The sequence below is a fragment of the Lepus europaeus genome, chromosome 5, assembly GCF_033115175.1.
Source record: "Lepus europaeus isolate LE1 chromosome 5, mLepTim1.pri, whole genome shotgun sequence".
NCBI lineage: Eukaryota > Metazoa > Chordata > Mammalia > Lagomorpha > Leporidae > Lepus > Lepus europaeus.
Window position 1 is genome coordinate 128,551,380 of NC_084831.1, and position 17,564 is coordinate 128,568,943.

At 40.9% G+C, this 17,564-nt stretch overlaps 1 protein-coding gene across 1 annotated transcript in view; it reads right to left on the bottom strand.

Annotated features, from left to right (window-relative positions):
* RGS5 (regulator of G protein signaling 5) overlaps positions 1 to 17,564 on the bottom strand; it is a 71,042-nt gene that overhangs the window by 9,615 nt on the left and 43,863 nt on the right. Inside the window, exons 3-4 of the mRNA XM_062192652.1 lie at positions 13,978 to 14,039; positions 574 to 740 (exon numbers count right to left, since the gene is read on the bottom strand). Of these exons, the coding sequence (XP_062048636.1) occupies positions 574 to 740; positions 13,978 to 14,039 (229 nt within the window). The remainder of the gene's footprint in view (positions 1 to 573; positions 741 to 13,977; positions 14,040 to 17,564) is intronic.

Genomic DNA, 17,564 nt, shown 5'->3' on the forward strand with positions numbered 1-17,564 from the left:
AGATGCAACAATTTACCCAAGATCAGGCAGGTATACGTCCCACAGGAAGTTATGTACAGGTGGAGTGGGACCCATATAACAAGTATGTGGTCTGAATGGGATTCAATTTCAATCTGCTTTGTACTCGGCAGGTGCTCAGACAGGAGTAGCTGTTATCTCAAATGCTTGCCTTTATTTATTTTTTATTTATTTTTATTTGACAGGTAGCGTTATAGATAGAGAGAGACAGAGAGAAAGGTCTTCCTTCCGTTGGTTCACTCCCCAAATGGCTGCCACAGCAGGTGCTGCGCCGATCCGAAGCCAGGAGCCAGGTGCCTCCTCCTGGTCTCTCATGCAGGTGCAGGGACCCAAGCACTTGGGCCATCCTCCACTGCCCTCCCAGGCCACAGCAGAGAGCTGGACTGGAAGAGGAGCAACTGGGACTAGAACCCGGCGCCCATATGGGATGCCGCTGCTGCTGGTGGAGGATTAACCAAGTGAGCCACGGTGCTGGCCCCTCAAATGCTTACCTTTCCTCCAGATTTATCAAGCTGACCCTCGGTTCACCACACCCACCCACCCACCAGAACCAACCTCTTTAGGGGCTTCCGTTTGGATGAATTCCTCATAAATCTGTTTTGCCTTCTCAGCCATCTTGGCAGGGGACTTGATCTTCTTGTACTCCTCACAAGCAATCCAGAACTCAAGGTTTTCCTCACTGAATTCGGACTTCAGGAAACTTTTGAAACTGGCAAGTCCATCTACCAAGGAAAAAAGGCAATTGAGGAAATGTGCTAACTTATGTAACAAATACTACACCCACTGTACAGCCTCAGCTTACTGTACAAGTATATCTCAGTAATCCACTTACAAACCCGTGAACTCATTTCATCTTCATTACAAACCTAAGAGGCAGGTTAATATTGATATCCCATGTTGTAAATGAGATCATAGAGGTCAGAGACTTGCCCATCTATTTCCAACTGCTGTCAGAGCTGGGATTCAAACCCAGGCAGTCTGACTCAAGAGTCCATGCATTTATCCATCATCCTAAACTGCTTCTCAACAGATGCATGACTCAGCTTCTTGGAATAGAAGCTTTCCAGGAATGGCTGCCTGATTTACTGCACCTACACCAAGAGGAAAACACAGGCCAGCACGAATGTCATGTTCACGAGAGAACAGGAAAAGGCTTACCAATGTCAACCTATGGCAGATGTTAATTTTATTCATGACTGCATTCCCCCTACCCCTACATTCTGGTGGAGGAGGGATAGGAGAGAGATGTGGGAAAATGGCAGAGACTCCAGAGCTGCAGCCCTGCTTCTCATAAAGAATCAGAGACCCTGGCCCTGGACGGAGGGTTTGCCACACTGTCTTTTAAAACACCTGAATATATTTAGGTGACGAGTGTTTACACCACTCACACCAATACTTTCCTGTACATTCATCAACTACTGAAGACGGAAATACACATTTAAAACTTGCATTGTTTGTGTACGCAATAGTAACATCAAGGATCACGCACACATTCCAAACAGGTGTTTTTATTTTTCTTCTATGGGTGATTTTTGAACAACTACTATGTTTCAGGCACTATGAAAAGGAAAACAGATGGTTCTGTCCTGATGGAGCTTATGGATTCTGAGGGAAGTAGAGAGAAAATGAAGAGACATGAAAATGAAGATTTACAAATACACAAAGAAGGGAAAATATTTGAAAGACAGTCATAGATTTATTGGGGAAGAGGGGGTCCTAACTTCATCTTAGGCTTGAGGAGAGTGGTGAGGTAACATTCAACTTGAAACCTGAAGGGGGAGTAGGAAGGCACTAATGAAATCAGCATATGAGGGTGGTTGCTATGTCCATCAGCTGCACACCAGGGTTTTTTTGTTTGTTTGTTTTTAAAGATTTATTTATTTATTTACTTGAAAGGCAGAGTTACAGAGACACCAAGGCTGAGAATCAGAGAGGTCTTCCATCTGCTGGTTTGCTCCCCAGATGACCACAATGGCCAGAGCTGTGCCGAATGGAAGCCAGGAGCCAGGAGCTTCCTCCACATCTCCCGTGTAGGTGCAAGGGTCCGAGGACTTGGGCCATCTTCTACTGCTTTCCCAGGCCGTGGCAGAGAGCATGATTGGAAGAGGAGCAGCCGGGAATTGTAGCAGCACTCATTTGGGATGCCGCCACTGCAGGCAGCAGCTTTACCCGCTATGCCACAGCGCTGGTCCCTGCACATCAGTTTTTAGAACATCAGATTTACTATAACTATCGTGATTCTGTTTTCAGCGTGTTATTGCTCACGCAGAGAAACTTCAGTTAATAGAATATCTAAAGGTAATCTGTAGAAGTGAAATTGACATTTTGAGACTCAATGATTACATCCCTTGCCTCAACTGTTGAGGGACAGTGTGTTTTTCTTCATGCCATTTGTTGAACTCTTTACTTAGCCTAGAGTTAATTTTTTGTCATTATCCTTATTAATTTGTTTTTAAAAATCTTGATTGGCATGAGATAATTTTGGGGTACAGTGTGATATTTCAACTGACATGCACAGCGTAATCCAAAAATCATCCTAGGCGATTGGCCCTTCACTTTTTTCATTGTGAACTCTCATTACTCTACTCTCCTGTGGAACACCAGAACCCATTGCTTGCACCCAAGTACAGTGTTGACTGCCTCTGAATTAAGTTAGAAGGAACATTCAGATAGCCTTGGCTTGCTTCTTCCCATTAAGGTAATCTACTTCTGGATGAAGTAGCCCCTTTCTATGCTTTTTTTTATTCTTTTTTAAAATTTTATTTAAGTTACACAACTTTCATGTAGGGTTAATCTTATGAGTATAAAGTAAACTGAAAATAGATCTTTGTAAAAATTAAGAATGAGAATAGGAGCAGGAGGAGGAAAAGGGGGAGGGTCGGGTTGGGAAGTATCACTCTGCTTCCTGAATATGTATATAGGAAATACGTGGAATCTGTATACACTAAATAAAATTTTAAAAAGGAAACTTCAGTTAATCATTTTAAGAAACAGAGCCAGTGCTGTGGCATAGCGGGTAAAACAGGCGCCTGTAGTGCTGCCATCTCATATGGGTGCCTGTTTGAGTTCCTGCTGCCCTGCTTCAAATCCGGCTCCTACTAACGTGACCAGGAAAGTAGCAGAAGATGGCCCAAGTGCTTGGGCCCCTGCACCCACATGGGAGACCCAGAAGAAGCTTCTGGCTTCTGGCTAGGGATCAGTCCAGCCCTGGCTGTTGTGGCTTTTTAGGGAATAAACCAGAGGGTCGAAGATGGATCTCTCTCTCTCTCTCTCTCTCTCTCCCCCCCTGTGTGTGTGTGTGTGCTCCTGCCTCTCCTTTTCTGTAACTCTTTCAAGAAAAATAAATCTTAAAAAATAATAATAATCTTACAAAGCATATATATATAATCTGTATACATATTATATATACATATATATATATATATATATTATATGCAGATTCTTGGCCCTGATCCTTTTGCTTTTTTTTTTCTTTTCCACTCTTCTAGAACTGACTCTCTGAAGTGTGGATGAGTAAAAAGACTTTGAAGGTAAATAAAAGAAAATACCTTAATCTACACTATTTTCCTGCTATTTAATACTGACCATATATATCTTTTTATACCAAAACCCTAACAAATGTGCATTAATATAGAGATAATCCACATCTGTCATGTAAGGAAAGGAAGGATTTGTAAAGGGAGGAGAGAGAACAAGTAGTTTTCCACAGGCTGCATCAAAATCACAGGCCTCCCCTCAGTAACAGTGCTGGCTGGCCACTTTGCCTCCTGTGGCAGCAGATAGGACTGGCTGTCACCTGGATATAAGGGCTTCGTTTCCCTCTAAATTGCTCCCACCAGGAGACCCTTCTGCAATATATTAAGTTCTGCTTAGGGAACATATTCATGTTCTGAATTCATTTTCTTTGACCTAATTTCAATCTATTTCTGTTTTCCTTGAACATTTCTCCCTGAACCTTTTTACAGACTAACTTTTCATCCATTACTCATTGCCTGATATCTGGGTTTCATGCAACAGGCACAAAACATGTGAAGATTAAATTGGGTATATGCCTTCCATTTTCAATTTACCCTCTATACTTTTTATTTATTTTATGTTCTTCATGGTACCCTGCAATAATATTTAATTCTGGAGAAAAACAATGGCCAAGTGATAATTAGCTTAGACTAAGGTTACCATGGCTCAGGATCCAAATGAGACAATTCATAATTTAATCTAATTTAATCTTCTTTCCTTGTACTTTTACCCTAAAAACATTTTAATTGATCAACAACTAAAAATATATCTGGGAACAATGATAAGCATGATAAACAATTTTCTCTAGAAGACTGAGTGGAGGACTACTTATGGCGGGGGGTGCAGTATTGTGCTGCATCAGGTTAAGCCCTCACTTACAATGCTGGCATCCATACACTTCTGATCCAGCTCCCTGCTAATATGCTTAGGAAATCAGCAGAAAATGGCTCAAGTGCTTGGGCCCCTGCCATCCCTGTAGGAGACCTGGATGGAGTTCCAGGCTCCTGGCTTCCACTTGGCCCAGCTCAGCCTTCAAGGACATTTTGGGTGTGAATCAGCAGATGGAAGATCTCTTTCTCACTTTCTCTCTCTTGCGCTCTCTGTAACTCTGCCTTTCCAATAAACAAATAAAGATTTTTTAAAAAATTCATTTGACAGATAGAGTTAGACAGTGAGTTCACCCCTCCAAATGGCTGCTATGGATGAAGCTACGCGGATCCAAAAAATAAAGATTTTTTTTAAAAAAATTGATAACATGGACCTGGATAAAATCAGCTGTAACTTATTTTTCTTGCTACCCATATTCCTACTCTATTTCTGGCACTATCTGTCATAATTTGATGAGGCAGGAATCAACATATATGTTGGAAAAAGAAATAAGGTCAATTTTTCTTTCTGTTACGGTTAAAGTTTTCATTGTTTCTTAACCAAAATGTGTCAGGCAGTCCCTGTTGAAATGGAAAAATTCTCAGGCCCTTTCTAGTTGCTAGGAGGTGAATCTTTTGGGTTCTCATACAGCTGGTTTGAAGACTGTAGAGGAAGAGATAATTCCACAGAGTAATTGCTTGGAAAATGTATTCTCATTAGCCCCATATTCCTACAATCTGCGCAATACCCTGAACCACTCGTGCTGCATCTTCATAAAATCTAATGGTAAAATCCTAGTCCTCCAAGCATTACTGACAATATGAGGACTCATGCCAATATTCCACAACATTAGCATTTCCTACCTATCTAGGTCATGATCTTGGAAAACAACTTCCTAGCAGTACAGTGAGCCCATTTCCTGGGAACTAGTTTCATCAATCTCATTGAATTCCACACTATTATTTCAGGGCTTTTTTTTTTAATGTATACTTTTTTTTCAGTACCCAAAGTATTTTTATTGCTATATTAGCAATGAATTTTTTGGATATGTTTTTAAGGGCCACATAAGAATAGATTCAAGGAACAGATTAAACTGAAGTCCTAGATTAAAATGTTTGGTTTAAAGAATTTTCTACAACAAATTTCATGTTTATGTATGAAAAGTTATAGAACCTTATATGAAAATGTCATGAATTATTTTCTACACCATACTAAATGTATTCCCCAAGAGGGAATAAATTAAAATATCAAAAATATATTAGATTAAGATTACAAGACCATCATAGATCTTTTAAACATGCATCTGTTTACAGAATTAACCATATACAAAATGTTTTTCTCATTTTGGACCACAAAGAAACAAGTTGGTGTCAAGTATCCTCTGCACAACATTATCAACTAACGTTAGGCACAAGCTTGTCCCTGGTATGTGTGTAAAAGAAATAGGTTCATTCATCCTTTATCAAATCATCCAAAGGTTTACTTAGATGAAGGTGCAGAAATGTGAAATATGTTAAGTGAATTTTTTCTTTCTTTCAAACAACATCCTAAGCATGGCCTAAGTAGCCTGAAATTATAAAATACTTCACTGGGCTTTTAGTTATCTACAGAGACTGCTAGAATGTAAATTAAGTTGCCCAAATTAGCACATCAAATAACAAAACCAGCCATAAAGCAGGCTGAAAAGGATTAAATGTTTCATATATGAGTTTTTAAATCATTTAATTTCTATAGAAAAATTTTATTCTTTTTAAGCCAAGACTCATAACATTACTTCATTGGTCTGAATGATTTTTTATAAAGATTTATTTATTTATTTTAAAAGTAGAGTTAGAGAGAGAGAGAGAGAGAGAGGTCTTCTATCTGCTGGTTCACTCCCCAGATGGCCACAACAGCTGGGCCTGGGCCAGGCTGAAGCCAGGGGCTTCCTCTGGGTCTTCTACATGGGTGCAGGGGCCCAAGCGTTGGCCTATCCTCCACTGCTTTCCCAGGTGCATTAACAGGGAGATGGATTGGAAGTGGAGCAGCCAAGACTTGAACCTGCGTTCAAATGGGATGCTGGCATTGTAGGCACCAGCCCAACTTGCTATGCCACAGCATGGGGTCCCGAGTGATGTTTAAAACCATTCTTTCTCTACCCTGGCTTTTGAGCATGCTCTGTGCCTCACTGGGATCCCCTCAAACTACTCTGGAGTCACTTTCTCCACCTTAGCCTCTGCTCTTCTATGGGTCCATCACTCAGAGACCTTCTTGATTGACTTCCCATTACTCCTTAGAAGGTCCTCTTGGGTGAAAGCCAAAGGACAGGACAAATGCCTATTCAGGGCAAATGTCTCTATTCTGCAAAGAGCATACATTTTTCCTTTGCCTTACCCCAATTCTGCTCACCACACACCCAGAAGAGCCCCAGCACATATCTGTCATGAATCACCATGTTCTTCCCTGCTAAGCCTGTATGAAGCCCCAGAATACCTTTCAACATACATTTTCAGGCATCTATTACTTAGAAGGCAGAGGAAACTCACCTGATCCTCTGTCCTTGTAGAAATACTTGGGTTATGACCCTCATTGTAATCCTGGAGCTGGCTCTATTGCATGGTATCCTTTTTAACATCCGTGTAAAATATAAGAAAATATCAAAAAGTTTATAAGGGCTGGCATTGAGGCCATAGTGGGTGGAGCTACTGCCTGCAGCACCAGCATCTCATGACATCCCATATGGGAGCCAATTTGTATCCTGGCTGCTCCAATTGCATTCCAACTCCCTGGTAATGGCCTGGGAAAGGCAGTGGAAGGTGGCTCAGGTGTTGGGCCCCTGCCACCTCCATGGGAGACCTGGGTGAAGCTCCTGGCTCCTGGCTTTGTCCTGGCTGAGCCTTAACTATGGAGGTTATTTGGGGAGTGAATCAATGGATAGAAGATCTCCCTCTATATGTCTCTACATCTCTCTCTATAACTCTGACTTTCAAATAAATAGATAAATCTTTTCAAATATTTGTAGTAGCATGAAATTAAAAGATAAGTTTATCTTGGTACAAAACACAATTTTAAAATCCATACATAGTTTTTCATAAAACACAGTTCCTATGAACTTTTTAAAAAAGATTTTATTTATTTCTTTTAGAGGTATAGTTACAGATAGATAGAGAGACAGACAGACCGAAAGGTCTTCCATCCACTGGTTCACTCCCCAAATGGCCACAATGGCCGGAGCTGAGCTGATCGGAAGCCAGGAGCCAGGAGCTTCATCTGGGTCTCCCACATGGGTGCAGGGGTAAAAAGCACTTGAGGCATCTTCTACTGCTTTCCCAGGCCAAAAGCAGAGAGCTATATTGGAAGAGAAGCATCCAGAAAATGTACCAGCACTGCAGGCCAAGGCTTAGTCTACTATACTACAGCGCCAGCTCCACTATGAACTATTTGAAGACCCTTCATAGAGTGGCAGCCCTAACATGAGAACATTATGAAACCACTTTGAAAGTAAAGGGAATAATAGGGGCTGGTGTTGTAGCGTAGCTGGTACTCGAGCCGCAGCTTGTGATTCCGGCTTCCCATATGGGCACCTGTTGGAGTCCCACTGCCCCACCTCTGGGGCACTAACAATAGCCTGGGAAAAGCAGCAGAAGATGGCCCAAGTGCTTGTGCCCTTGCCATCCATGTGGGAGAACTGGATGAAGTCGTGGCTGCTGGTTTCAGCCTGGCACAGCACTGGCCATTGGAACCATTTGAAGAGTGAACCAGAGGATGGAAAAACTCTCTTTCTCTGTGTGTGTGTCTCTCTCTCTCTGTAACTCTGACATTCAAAGACAGACAGGAAGGAAGGAAGGAAGGAAGGAAGGAAGGAAGGAAGGAAGGAAGGAAGAAGCCTTAATAAGGAATATTAGACAAATCTAAATCAATTTGGTATAGAAATATACTGAAAACCAGACTAGCATGAATCTCTTCAACCAGTGGTTGAGGGTGGAGAACACGAAATGACTTTGTTACTTGATAAGCATCATTATATAACTTGCTGATTCAAAACACAAGGTCTAGAGCTAAAACTTCCTGGGGAGATTCCTAAGACAGCATGTTACTGCAATGTTTGAACAAGTTATCTAACTTCTCTCAGCCTCTGTTGCCCCATCTGTTAAATAGGAATAAAAATGGAACGTACCTTATAGGATTGTGTTAAAGATTAAATAATTCATGTAAAGCTCCAGCATGTTGCCAAACAAAACATAATTATCACTTTGTAGCTCAATGCAGGCTATCATCACTATTATTCATAACAAATTTTAAATTATCTGTTGTCATTCAAAATCCAATTTAAGAGTTCCTCCATCTGCAAGGTAGTCCTTACCTACAATGAACTACTTGCTCTTGAGCATCTGTTTTCTTCTTTTGAAAAAAAATCACTTTGTATTTTGTTGGGATTTTTTTCTTCAATAACTATATTTTTCATGAAGCTATTAATTCTTCGAATTCAAAGTCTAAGTTGCATTTATCTTTGCCTTCCTTTTACATCCTAGCTCCTTGCCTCAATCTCTACACCCATTTTTTATAGAGATTTCCACTGAATTAAATAAACTACATTAAGGGAAACCTTTCCTTTCGAGTCCCAAACCGAATAACACAAGCTATAAAAAAATATTAATTGGGGCCTGCGCTGTGGCATAGTGGGTAAAGCCACTGCCTGTTATGCCAGCATCCCATATGGGGGTCAATTTGAGACCTGGCTGCTCCACTTCCAATCCAGCTCTCTGCTATGGCCTGAGAAAGCAGCAGAAATTGTTCCAAATCCTTGGGCCCCTCCACCCACGTGGGAGACCTGGAAGAAGCTCCTGGTTCCTGGCTTCCGATGGGTGCAGCTCCGGCCATTGCGACCAATTGGGGAATGAACCAGCAGATGGAAGATCTCTCTCTCTCTCTCTCTGTGCCTCTCCTTCTCTCTGTGTGTAATTCTGACTTTCAATAAATAAATAAATTTTAAAAGAAGTTAATCTACCAGCTTTTCCATTGCTGTGTATTTTATTTCATGGGCATATTATATATCCTCTCTGCATCTCATTTTTCTTTTTGGAAACATAGGGATTGCTATTGTACTTAAGTCCTAAAATTATTTCAATCTTCAAATCAACTAATTTATGCAAAGTGCTTTGGATAATGCTTGTCATATGATAATAATTGTTAGTTATTGCTTTCCTAAGTATTGTAATTGTCTTAAAGGAAATTGCAGTTTCCAGAGAGGAAAACATTGTTAAATGTGAGCCAGTAAAGAGAAGAAAAAATTTGGAAACCAAGGAGATAGAAGCAAAAAGAGAATGCAAAGATGGAAACTAAACCATGGGCCTGGATCCAGGCTACTCCACTCCCCATGGAAGAGTTCTAATCTCAAGTGTTTCTCAAGGAAATGTTCTGATCTTTCAGGACTTCTGGGAAAGGGGATCCTCATAAACCCTTGTTACTATTGGACTGTGTTTCACTTTCCTCTACTCTTTTTTTGAAAAGATTTATTTATTTATTTGAAAGTCAGAGCTACACAGAAGGAAAGGCAAAGAGAGAGAGAGAAGGAGAGAGAGAGGGAGAGAGAGAGAGAGATGCCTTCCATCTGATGGTTCACTCCCCAAATGGCTGCAACAGCCAGAGCTGTGCCAATCAGAAGCCAGGAGCCAGGAGCTTCCTCCACATCTCCCATGTAGGTGCAGGGGTCCAAGGACTTGGGCCATCTTCTACTGCTTTCCCAGGCCATAACAGAGAGCTGGGTCAGAAATGGAGCAGCCACTTGAACCAGTGCCCATATGGGATGCCAGCACTGCAGGTGTTAGCTTTATCCACTATGCCACAGTGCTGGCCCTTCCTCTATGCTTAACAATGGTTGAGTCTTGGAGTCTTGGAAATCTTTAATGCTTCTGTCTTATAAATTCCTGTGTGCAATTTATTTTTGTGTTTAAACAATACTACATGGAACATGTACCCTGTGGACCTACTAAATGAGCACAGAGAGTGCTCCCTATATTTTCTTATATGCAAAACATGTAAGAAGTTGATAAAACAGGTAAGAAGTACTTTCAAAACAGAGTCAAATATATTGGGTGATTAAAAATTATTTTTAAAATGAGGAAAAGTAAGAGATTAGAAAAGAAGATGTACTTGCAGCTTAACTGCCTTGTATTTTTAGAGGCTTGATACCATTATTTCATGTCTACTCAAGAAAACTTAAGGAAAAGGTGGATTTAAGGATTACTTGGGGAATTGCATGAACTGTAAGAGTCAATATTCTACATTAGAGCAAGGCCAAATATTGCTTATAAATCAACAAAAATGTCATTCTTAAAGTTTAAATGGTTTAAATCTACCAAATCAAACATGGAAGAAGAGATGCAAAGGATTTTTGGATTTATTTGATGTATTTGAAAGAATGACATAGAGAGCCAGAGAAAGATCTTTCAGTTCCTGATTTACTTCCCAAATGCCACATTGGCCCTTGGCTGAGCCAGGAGCCAGGAACTCAATCCAAGTTTTTCATGTGCATGGCAAGAGCCCAAGTACTTGTGCCATCTTTCACTGCTTTCTCAATTGCATTAGCAGAGCACTTCAGGATTGGAAGGAAGCGAAACAGCCAGGACTCAAACCAGCACTCCAGTGTGGGATGCTAGCAATGCAAGTGACAATTTAACCTGCTGTGCCACAATGCCAACCCCTTGATTTGAACTATTAAATACATATAATGCTCAAATACAATACATCTTTCTTCATTATCTGTTTTACATTTAATTACAGCTAATATTAGGTATTTTCTGATGTATAGACTACTAGTTTGAACTGATTTAAATAAGAACATCTCATAAGAAGTAGCCAGTTACCATAAAATTATTCATGATATGCACAATAGCTGAGGTTTGGGGGAACCATTCGAATCTTGTTTCTTCAGCTTGCAGATTCTGGGATAGAATTTTTTTGGGTTCAGCTATTATTCCACTTATTCTTCTCTAGGAACAAAGAGATGGAGAAAGCAGAATAGAGTGGCAAAAGAGAGATCACATAGAAAAGAAGCAGAGGCAGAGTGAGGGCTATGGAAAGATGAAGAAGAGATGGAAAGACAGTAAGAACAGAGAAATAGAGGGGGGAGACTGTCATACTGACCCATGGTTTTACCTCCCATGGGGGATGCCTTGCCTTGGTTTCTCTGCAATCTCTACACCTAGCCCATCCTTGTCTTTTATACTTGAGCCAGTTTGAGCAGAAATGTATCAAGAAAAGAACTAACTAGAGTGGTTATCTAAAGCTTTTCTATTCACTGCTTTAGAGAAATTAATTGTCCAAATATATATTAATATTTAAGAGGATAATTATGTGGAACTCAGAATCATACACACGTACAAACATATTTACACACAAATACACATATACTCACCTTATACAAATATATAAACATATATGTTATAATATATATTACATACTATTAAATAAAATATTACGACTCTTATTTAAACATATATATGACAAACACAAACACAAAGATATCCATATATATGAATGATCTTCAAAAGTTCATGGAGAGGCTGGCATTTGGCACAGCAGTTAAGAACCTATTTGGAACACCCACATCCAGTATCAGAAAAACGTGTGAGTCCGAGACCTTGCTCCACTTATAATCTAGTTTCCTGCTAATACACACCCTGGGGAGGCAACAAATGATGGCTCAAGCAGTTGAGCTACTTCTAACCATGTGGGAGACCAGGATTGTGTTCCAAGTTCCTGGCCTTGGCCTGACACAGCCCTGGCTGTTGAAGTATTATAGGACTGAATCATTGGTTGGATATCTCTCTGTTTCTGTCTGTCTGTTTTTCTCTCTCATTCCAATAAACAAAAATAAAATAATAAAATTACTAAAAGTTCCTGGAATTGTAAAAGATGGAAGAAATACATGGATTTCAGAAGTTTTTTACACTAAAATAAAGATCTTTTAATTTTATTTTCCATGAACTTTTTAAAGCCTCCTCCTATTTTCCTCTCTCAGAAGTAGAAAACATCTCTGTAAGAATCTCCAGCCTCAAGGTAACAACAGGGCAATTATCAGTTTGCAAGCTGAAAGACTGAAGTCTCTCTAAAGCTAATTTAGGGTTAGCACTAACTGCCTGCAGCTGAACTCCTCTTCCCTTTAGCTTTCCTTTCCTAGTAGCTCTCTGTTTCCTAAAACGCCTAAAACATAACAGTACATGGCTCCAAACACTGTGATGACTGAAAAAGATTGTATCTGGCTCATGGATATTTATCCACATCTTTAATGGCTTTGAAAACATGAAAATAGCTCTGTTTACTCAGATTTCTTGTCAGTAGCAATAAATACCCATACCCAGAGTAGTTAGCATTTGTAATTTTTCAATATGTCATCTGTCAAACTGCTTTGGCCCCAAAACTACTAGGGTAAAACAATAAGTCAATTGATAAATATAAATATTTTTCCTCTAGGTGACTTCATGGAATTTCTAGCCCCAGCAAGCAAAATTACTTATTTAATTCAAGAAATGTTTATTGACTATATATGTATCAGGACAAGGAACTCTGTTTAGAGTACAAGAAATAAAAAGAGAGTCAGAAATGAGTAAGGTTACATGAGAGATCTCTTGTGAGTGAGATCCCAGTAGAAAGAACGGGCCATCAAAGAAGGAGGTACCTCTGAAGGGATGAGAGAACTTCCACTTTGATTATGGCCTTGTCTAAATGCTGACAGAGTTTGTGGTCTCAAAAGGCTTCCATAGCCTTGGCAGTTCATGACAAGAGCCTCAGGTGATCACTGACGTCATAAATAAGAGTGTCAATTGTTAAACCAATAGGAGTCACTGTGCACTTGCTCCCCATGTAGGACCTCTGTCCTTAATGTGTTGTACAATGTGAATTAACAGTAAAAGTAGTCTTCAAACAGTACTTTATACTTTGTGTGTCTGTGTGGGTGCAAGCTGTTGAAATCTTTACTTTGTACTAAGTTGATCTTCTGTATATAAAGCTAATTAAAAATGAATCTTAATGAAGAGTGGGATGGGAGAGGGAACAGGAGGTAGGGCTAGTTAGCACCTTCGCATGTCTTGAATGAAGATGTGAAAGGCATGTTCCTCCAAGAGGAAATGAAGACTGGAGGAGACAAAAATCTATTCCGAGTGACGAGAACAATTGCTAGCACTTTGAACTACGACATCCTACTCAGGGCTTGTTCAGTGATCTTTACATTGCTATGTCCAACCCTGTCAATACTAATTTTCCTGGCTGAGCCAAGAAAGGTAGCTTCTCTGTTTTCCTGATGAGAATACGCAAGAAGCACACCGCTCCAGCTGCTTGTTCTGGCTCCCACATTGTGTTAGGAACACAACCTAAAAGACAACTCTTCAGGACACCTTATTTTCTTGCTCCACAGTGCGTGGACCTCCCTCTTCTAGTGATCTCAATAACCACATCTCCATGGTATGCTTTCCTTGCTGAGATCACGTTGAAAAATAGAAGAAATGTCAAAATTGGGGAAGAGAGACACGGGCAACACAAAGGTGTTTTGTGTCTCTGTCCCTCCCCTGGGCCTCACAGGAAACAGGACAAACTTACAATTGTTCTGCAGGAGCTTGTCCAGAGAATCACGCCACTGCAGGGCCTCCTCCGGCAAGGGTCTAGATCAAAGAAGACAGAAAGAGAAGGGCGATGACATAAGCAGAGAGTTAGCCACATAGACCAACAATGACAGGGTCCTGCTTTTCTTAGATGGAAACAATGTGAACAATGGCCTGTGCTCAGGAAAGGAAGGTTAGATATTTTCTTTATTACAGCTGGGTTGTATAAGCTGAGTTTTATTCCATACATCTATATTGCATAGCTTCATCGATTTTTGAATAATTTGGTTAAGTCTGTCCTACTTTCAAAGTGGGGGCTATTTGTCATGAAGCAATGTCTTGATATTCTTGTATATCCCAAGAGAGTGGCTCCAGTTGTGGTCATTTTTCTAAATATAACTTGGTGAAATCCAGTTTTCCCATTATGGGGATTGAACTCATTGTTCTCTACCTCACCAATGCCACACTTCACCACCTGATTTAATCAGCAGAAGCCATTTGGTTCCACATTCACATCCCAAGGCCATCTCATTAAAGGCAGTGGAAGATGCTACATGCAATGCTGCCTCCTGTACCTGATGTAGGGAATGTGAACGCAAGTGTGTACTAAAAACAATGAATAGGCCGATGCTGCAGCTCACCAGGCTAATCCTCTGCCTGCGGCGCTGGCAGTCCTGGTTGGGGCACCGGATTCTGTCCCAGTTGCCCCTCTTCCAGTCCAGCTCTCTGCTGTGGCCTGGGAAGGCAGTGGAGGATGGCCCGGGTGCTTGGGCCCTGCACCTGCATGGGAGACCAGAAGGAAGCACCTGGCTCCTGGCTTCGGATCAGCGCAGCGCGCCGGCCATAGCAGCCATTAGGAGGTGAACCAACGGAAAAGAAGACCTTTCTCTCTCTCTCTCTCACTGTCTAACTCTGCCTGTCCAAAAAACAAACAAACAAACAAACAAAAATGAATAAATCTAGACTCATTTTCCTGCCCAGTTAGGACAGGATTACACATTTGTGGATGGGTACATGTGTGTACCTTAAGTTTACTGGTTCTGAGAAAAAATGTGCATGATTTCTCCTAAATAGAAATGTTGTGCACAGCTATTTGAGATGCAGACTCAAAAAGAAGGTAATAACCAACATATAATTTCCCCTTAGGCTGTTTTATTTTAATATTTATGTATGCAGAGACCCAGCGGCTATTTCATTTCAACCACCAATTTTTCTGGCACAGCAGGATGTCTCAAGTGGAGCAGTTGTTGTCTGGGAAAATGGCTGACTGAAATCTCCCCGGCTCACCCTGCTTGAACTTTTGCATTATGATTTGAGTTCTTCACTGACAAATCCAAACAGACTGACGAGGCATTCATGAGAATATTAAGGCCAAGAGGAATGTTTGTCCTGTATCAGAATTTCCTTAGCTCTTAGATTGTTTATTAATAACTCAGACAATCCAAGAACATTCCTGCTTCCAGTTTTCATAAAACAATGTTTGAAGACTTTTAGTTATTCAGGTTAGCAGCTGCGATTGATTATCGTACTTTTCATTTTTTTTTTTTTTTGGTCCCAGGCTCAGATTCAGCCGCATTTTATTTATGTAATCATGTAAATAAATTCACTTTCTGTATGTAAGGAGTCCAACAGTCAGTAGATTGTTTGGCCAAAGTATTGTGAATAATACCCTCAATTCTCTTTCTAGGTTCAAATTGTGAGTTTCACGTATATGATCTTTCATAAAGTTGTATGTGTTCTTCTCTAAAAGTTAACTCTGGCCAGCGCCACGGCTCTCTAGGCTAATCTTCCACCTGCAGCGCCGGCACCCCGTGTTCTAGTCTCAGCTGGGGCGCTGGATTCTGTCCCGGTTGCTCCTCTTCCGGTCCAGCTCTCTGCTGTGGCCCGGAAGTGCTGTGGAGGATGGCTCAAGTGCTTGGGCCCTGCACCCGCATGGGAGACCAGGAGGAGGCACCAGGCTCCTGGCTTCAGATTGATGCAGCGGGCTGGCCACAGCGCGCCGGCCTAGTGGCCATTTGGGGGGTAAACCAACAGAAGGAAGATCTTTCTCTCTGTCTCTCTCTCTCACTGTCTAACTCTGTCAAAAAAAAAAAAAAAAAGTCAACTCTACCAAAAGTTAAGACAATAAACCTTGTAAAACAATCTTAGTTGTTTGTTTTCTGTTTTCCTGTCTAGAAACATGGGTATCATAGACTGAAAGTATACAAATTCTTTGGAAACTTATTTCTGACAAAGGAACTACCTTCCCTCTTCTTTCTTCTCTAATACACAGAGTACAGGAAGGAGAAATGGCGTGAACAGGGGATTACACATGTGCCCCTATATTTCCTGCTTTATTTTTGTAAACAATTTATTATTTGAAAGAATTACAGAGAGAGAGACCTTCCATCTATTGGTTCATTCCCCAAATGGCCACAAGGGCCAGTGCTGGACGAGGCTGAAGCAAGGAGCTAACATCTTCTTCTAGGTCTCCCCCATGGATGCAGGGGCCAAATACATGGGCCATTTTCTGCTGTTTTTCCCAGGCAAGTAGCAGGGAGCTGGATTGAAAGTGGAGCAGTTGGCATGTGAACCAGAGCTCATATAGGATGCTGGAGTTGTAAGTGGCAGCTTTACTGGCTATGCCACATTCTCATTATTTCTAATGATAAAAGGTTCTATTTTCTAGAGGTCAATAACTCCTTTTGGATCTTCCATATTACTTCATTTTGAGATCTTTTCCTATAGCCATACTATTTCATACCTACATATTTAAGACAAGGCCTTATATGTCTTAATGTTCCATTATCATAGGTTCAGTATTTTGCACACAATAGGTACCCACCCAAGTTCCCATTACTTGTTAACAGAAAGAGCCAGACACAAAGTTTCTGGTTAAAAAACAACAACAACAACAACAAAAAACTGGTTCAGAGCAAGGTGAAGGTCTAGTTCATTCACTGAATCTCCCAATTTTAAAAATATTTTCATAAAATGAAATCACCTTCCACTCTCCACTCATTTCCTCTGATTTGCACAGAGGAGCTAGGAAGAAGAAATGACATGAGCAGGTGCATCAAACTTTTGTTATGAGATCCAATTTGTCCCAAATGGTCTTATTAGAACAAGGCTAATGGTCAACATCAACAGGACATCACAGTGATTAAATTCCTGAAAAGGACATGTGCAGATCCTGCTTGGGGGTGAAGCTAGAACAAACTGACTTACAGGCACAGTCAAGCAGGATACTTCTCCCACGGCACGAATCCCAGTGTTCTGATTACCAGCCTAGGAGGTAGCAAAGGTTCATCCTGTCCTTATTCTCAGAATTTGCCAGCCCTCATTAAGTCTGACTTCTTTGGAAACAAAATAGATGCAGATCTAAATGACCAGAAAGCATTCTGGTTTGCAAGGTCAAAGCTGACCACCAAGGATGGCACTCTCTCTCTCTATGTGGGTGTGTGTGGGAGGGAGAGGAAGCTGGTTCAAGTGAAAGGCAAAATAAACATTCACAGAGACGATTAAGTGTATGTTTTATAACGCGTGGTGTAAATGCCACCTGGCTCAGGAAGTGACCATATTAGCTGGAAGCATTCCCTCCTTTCA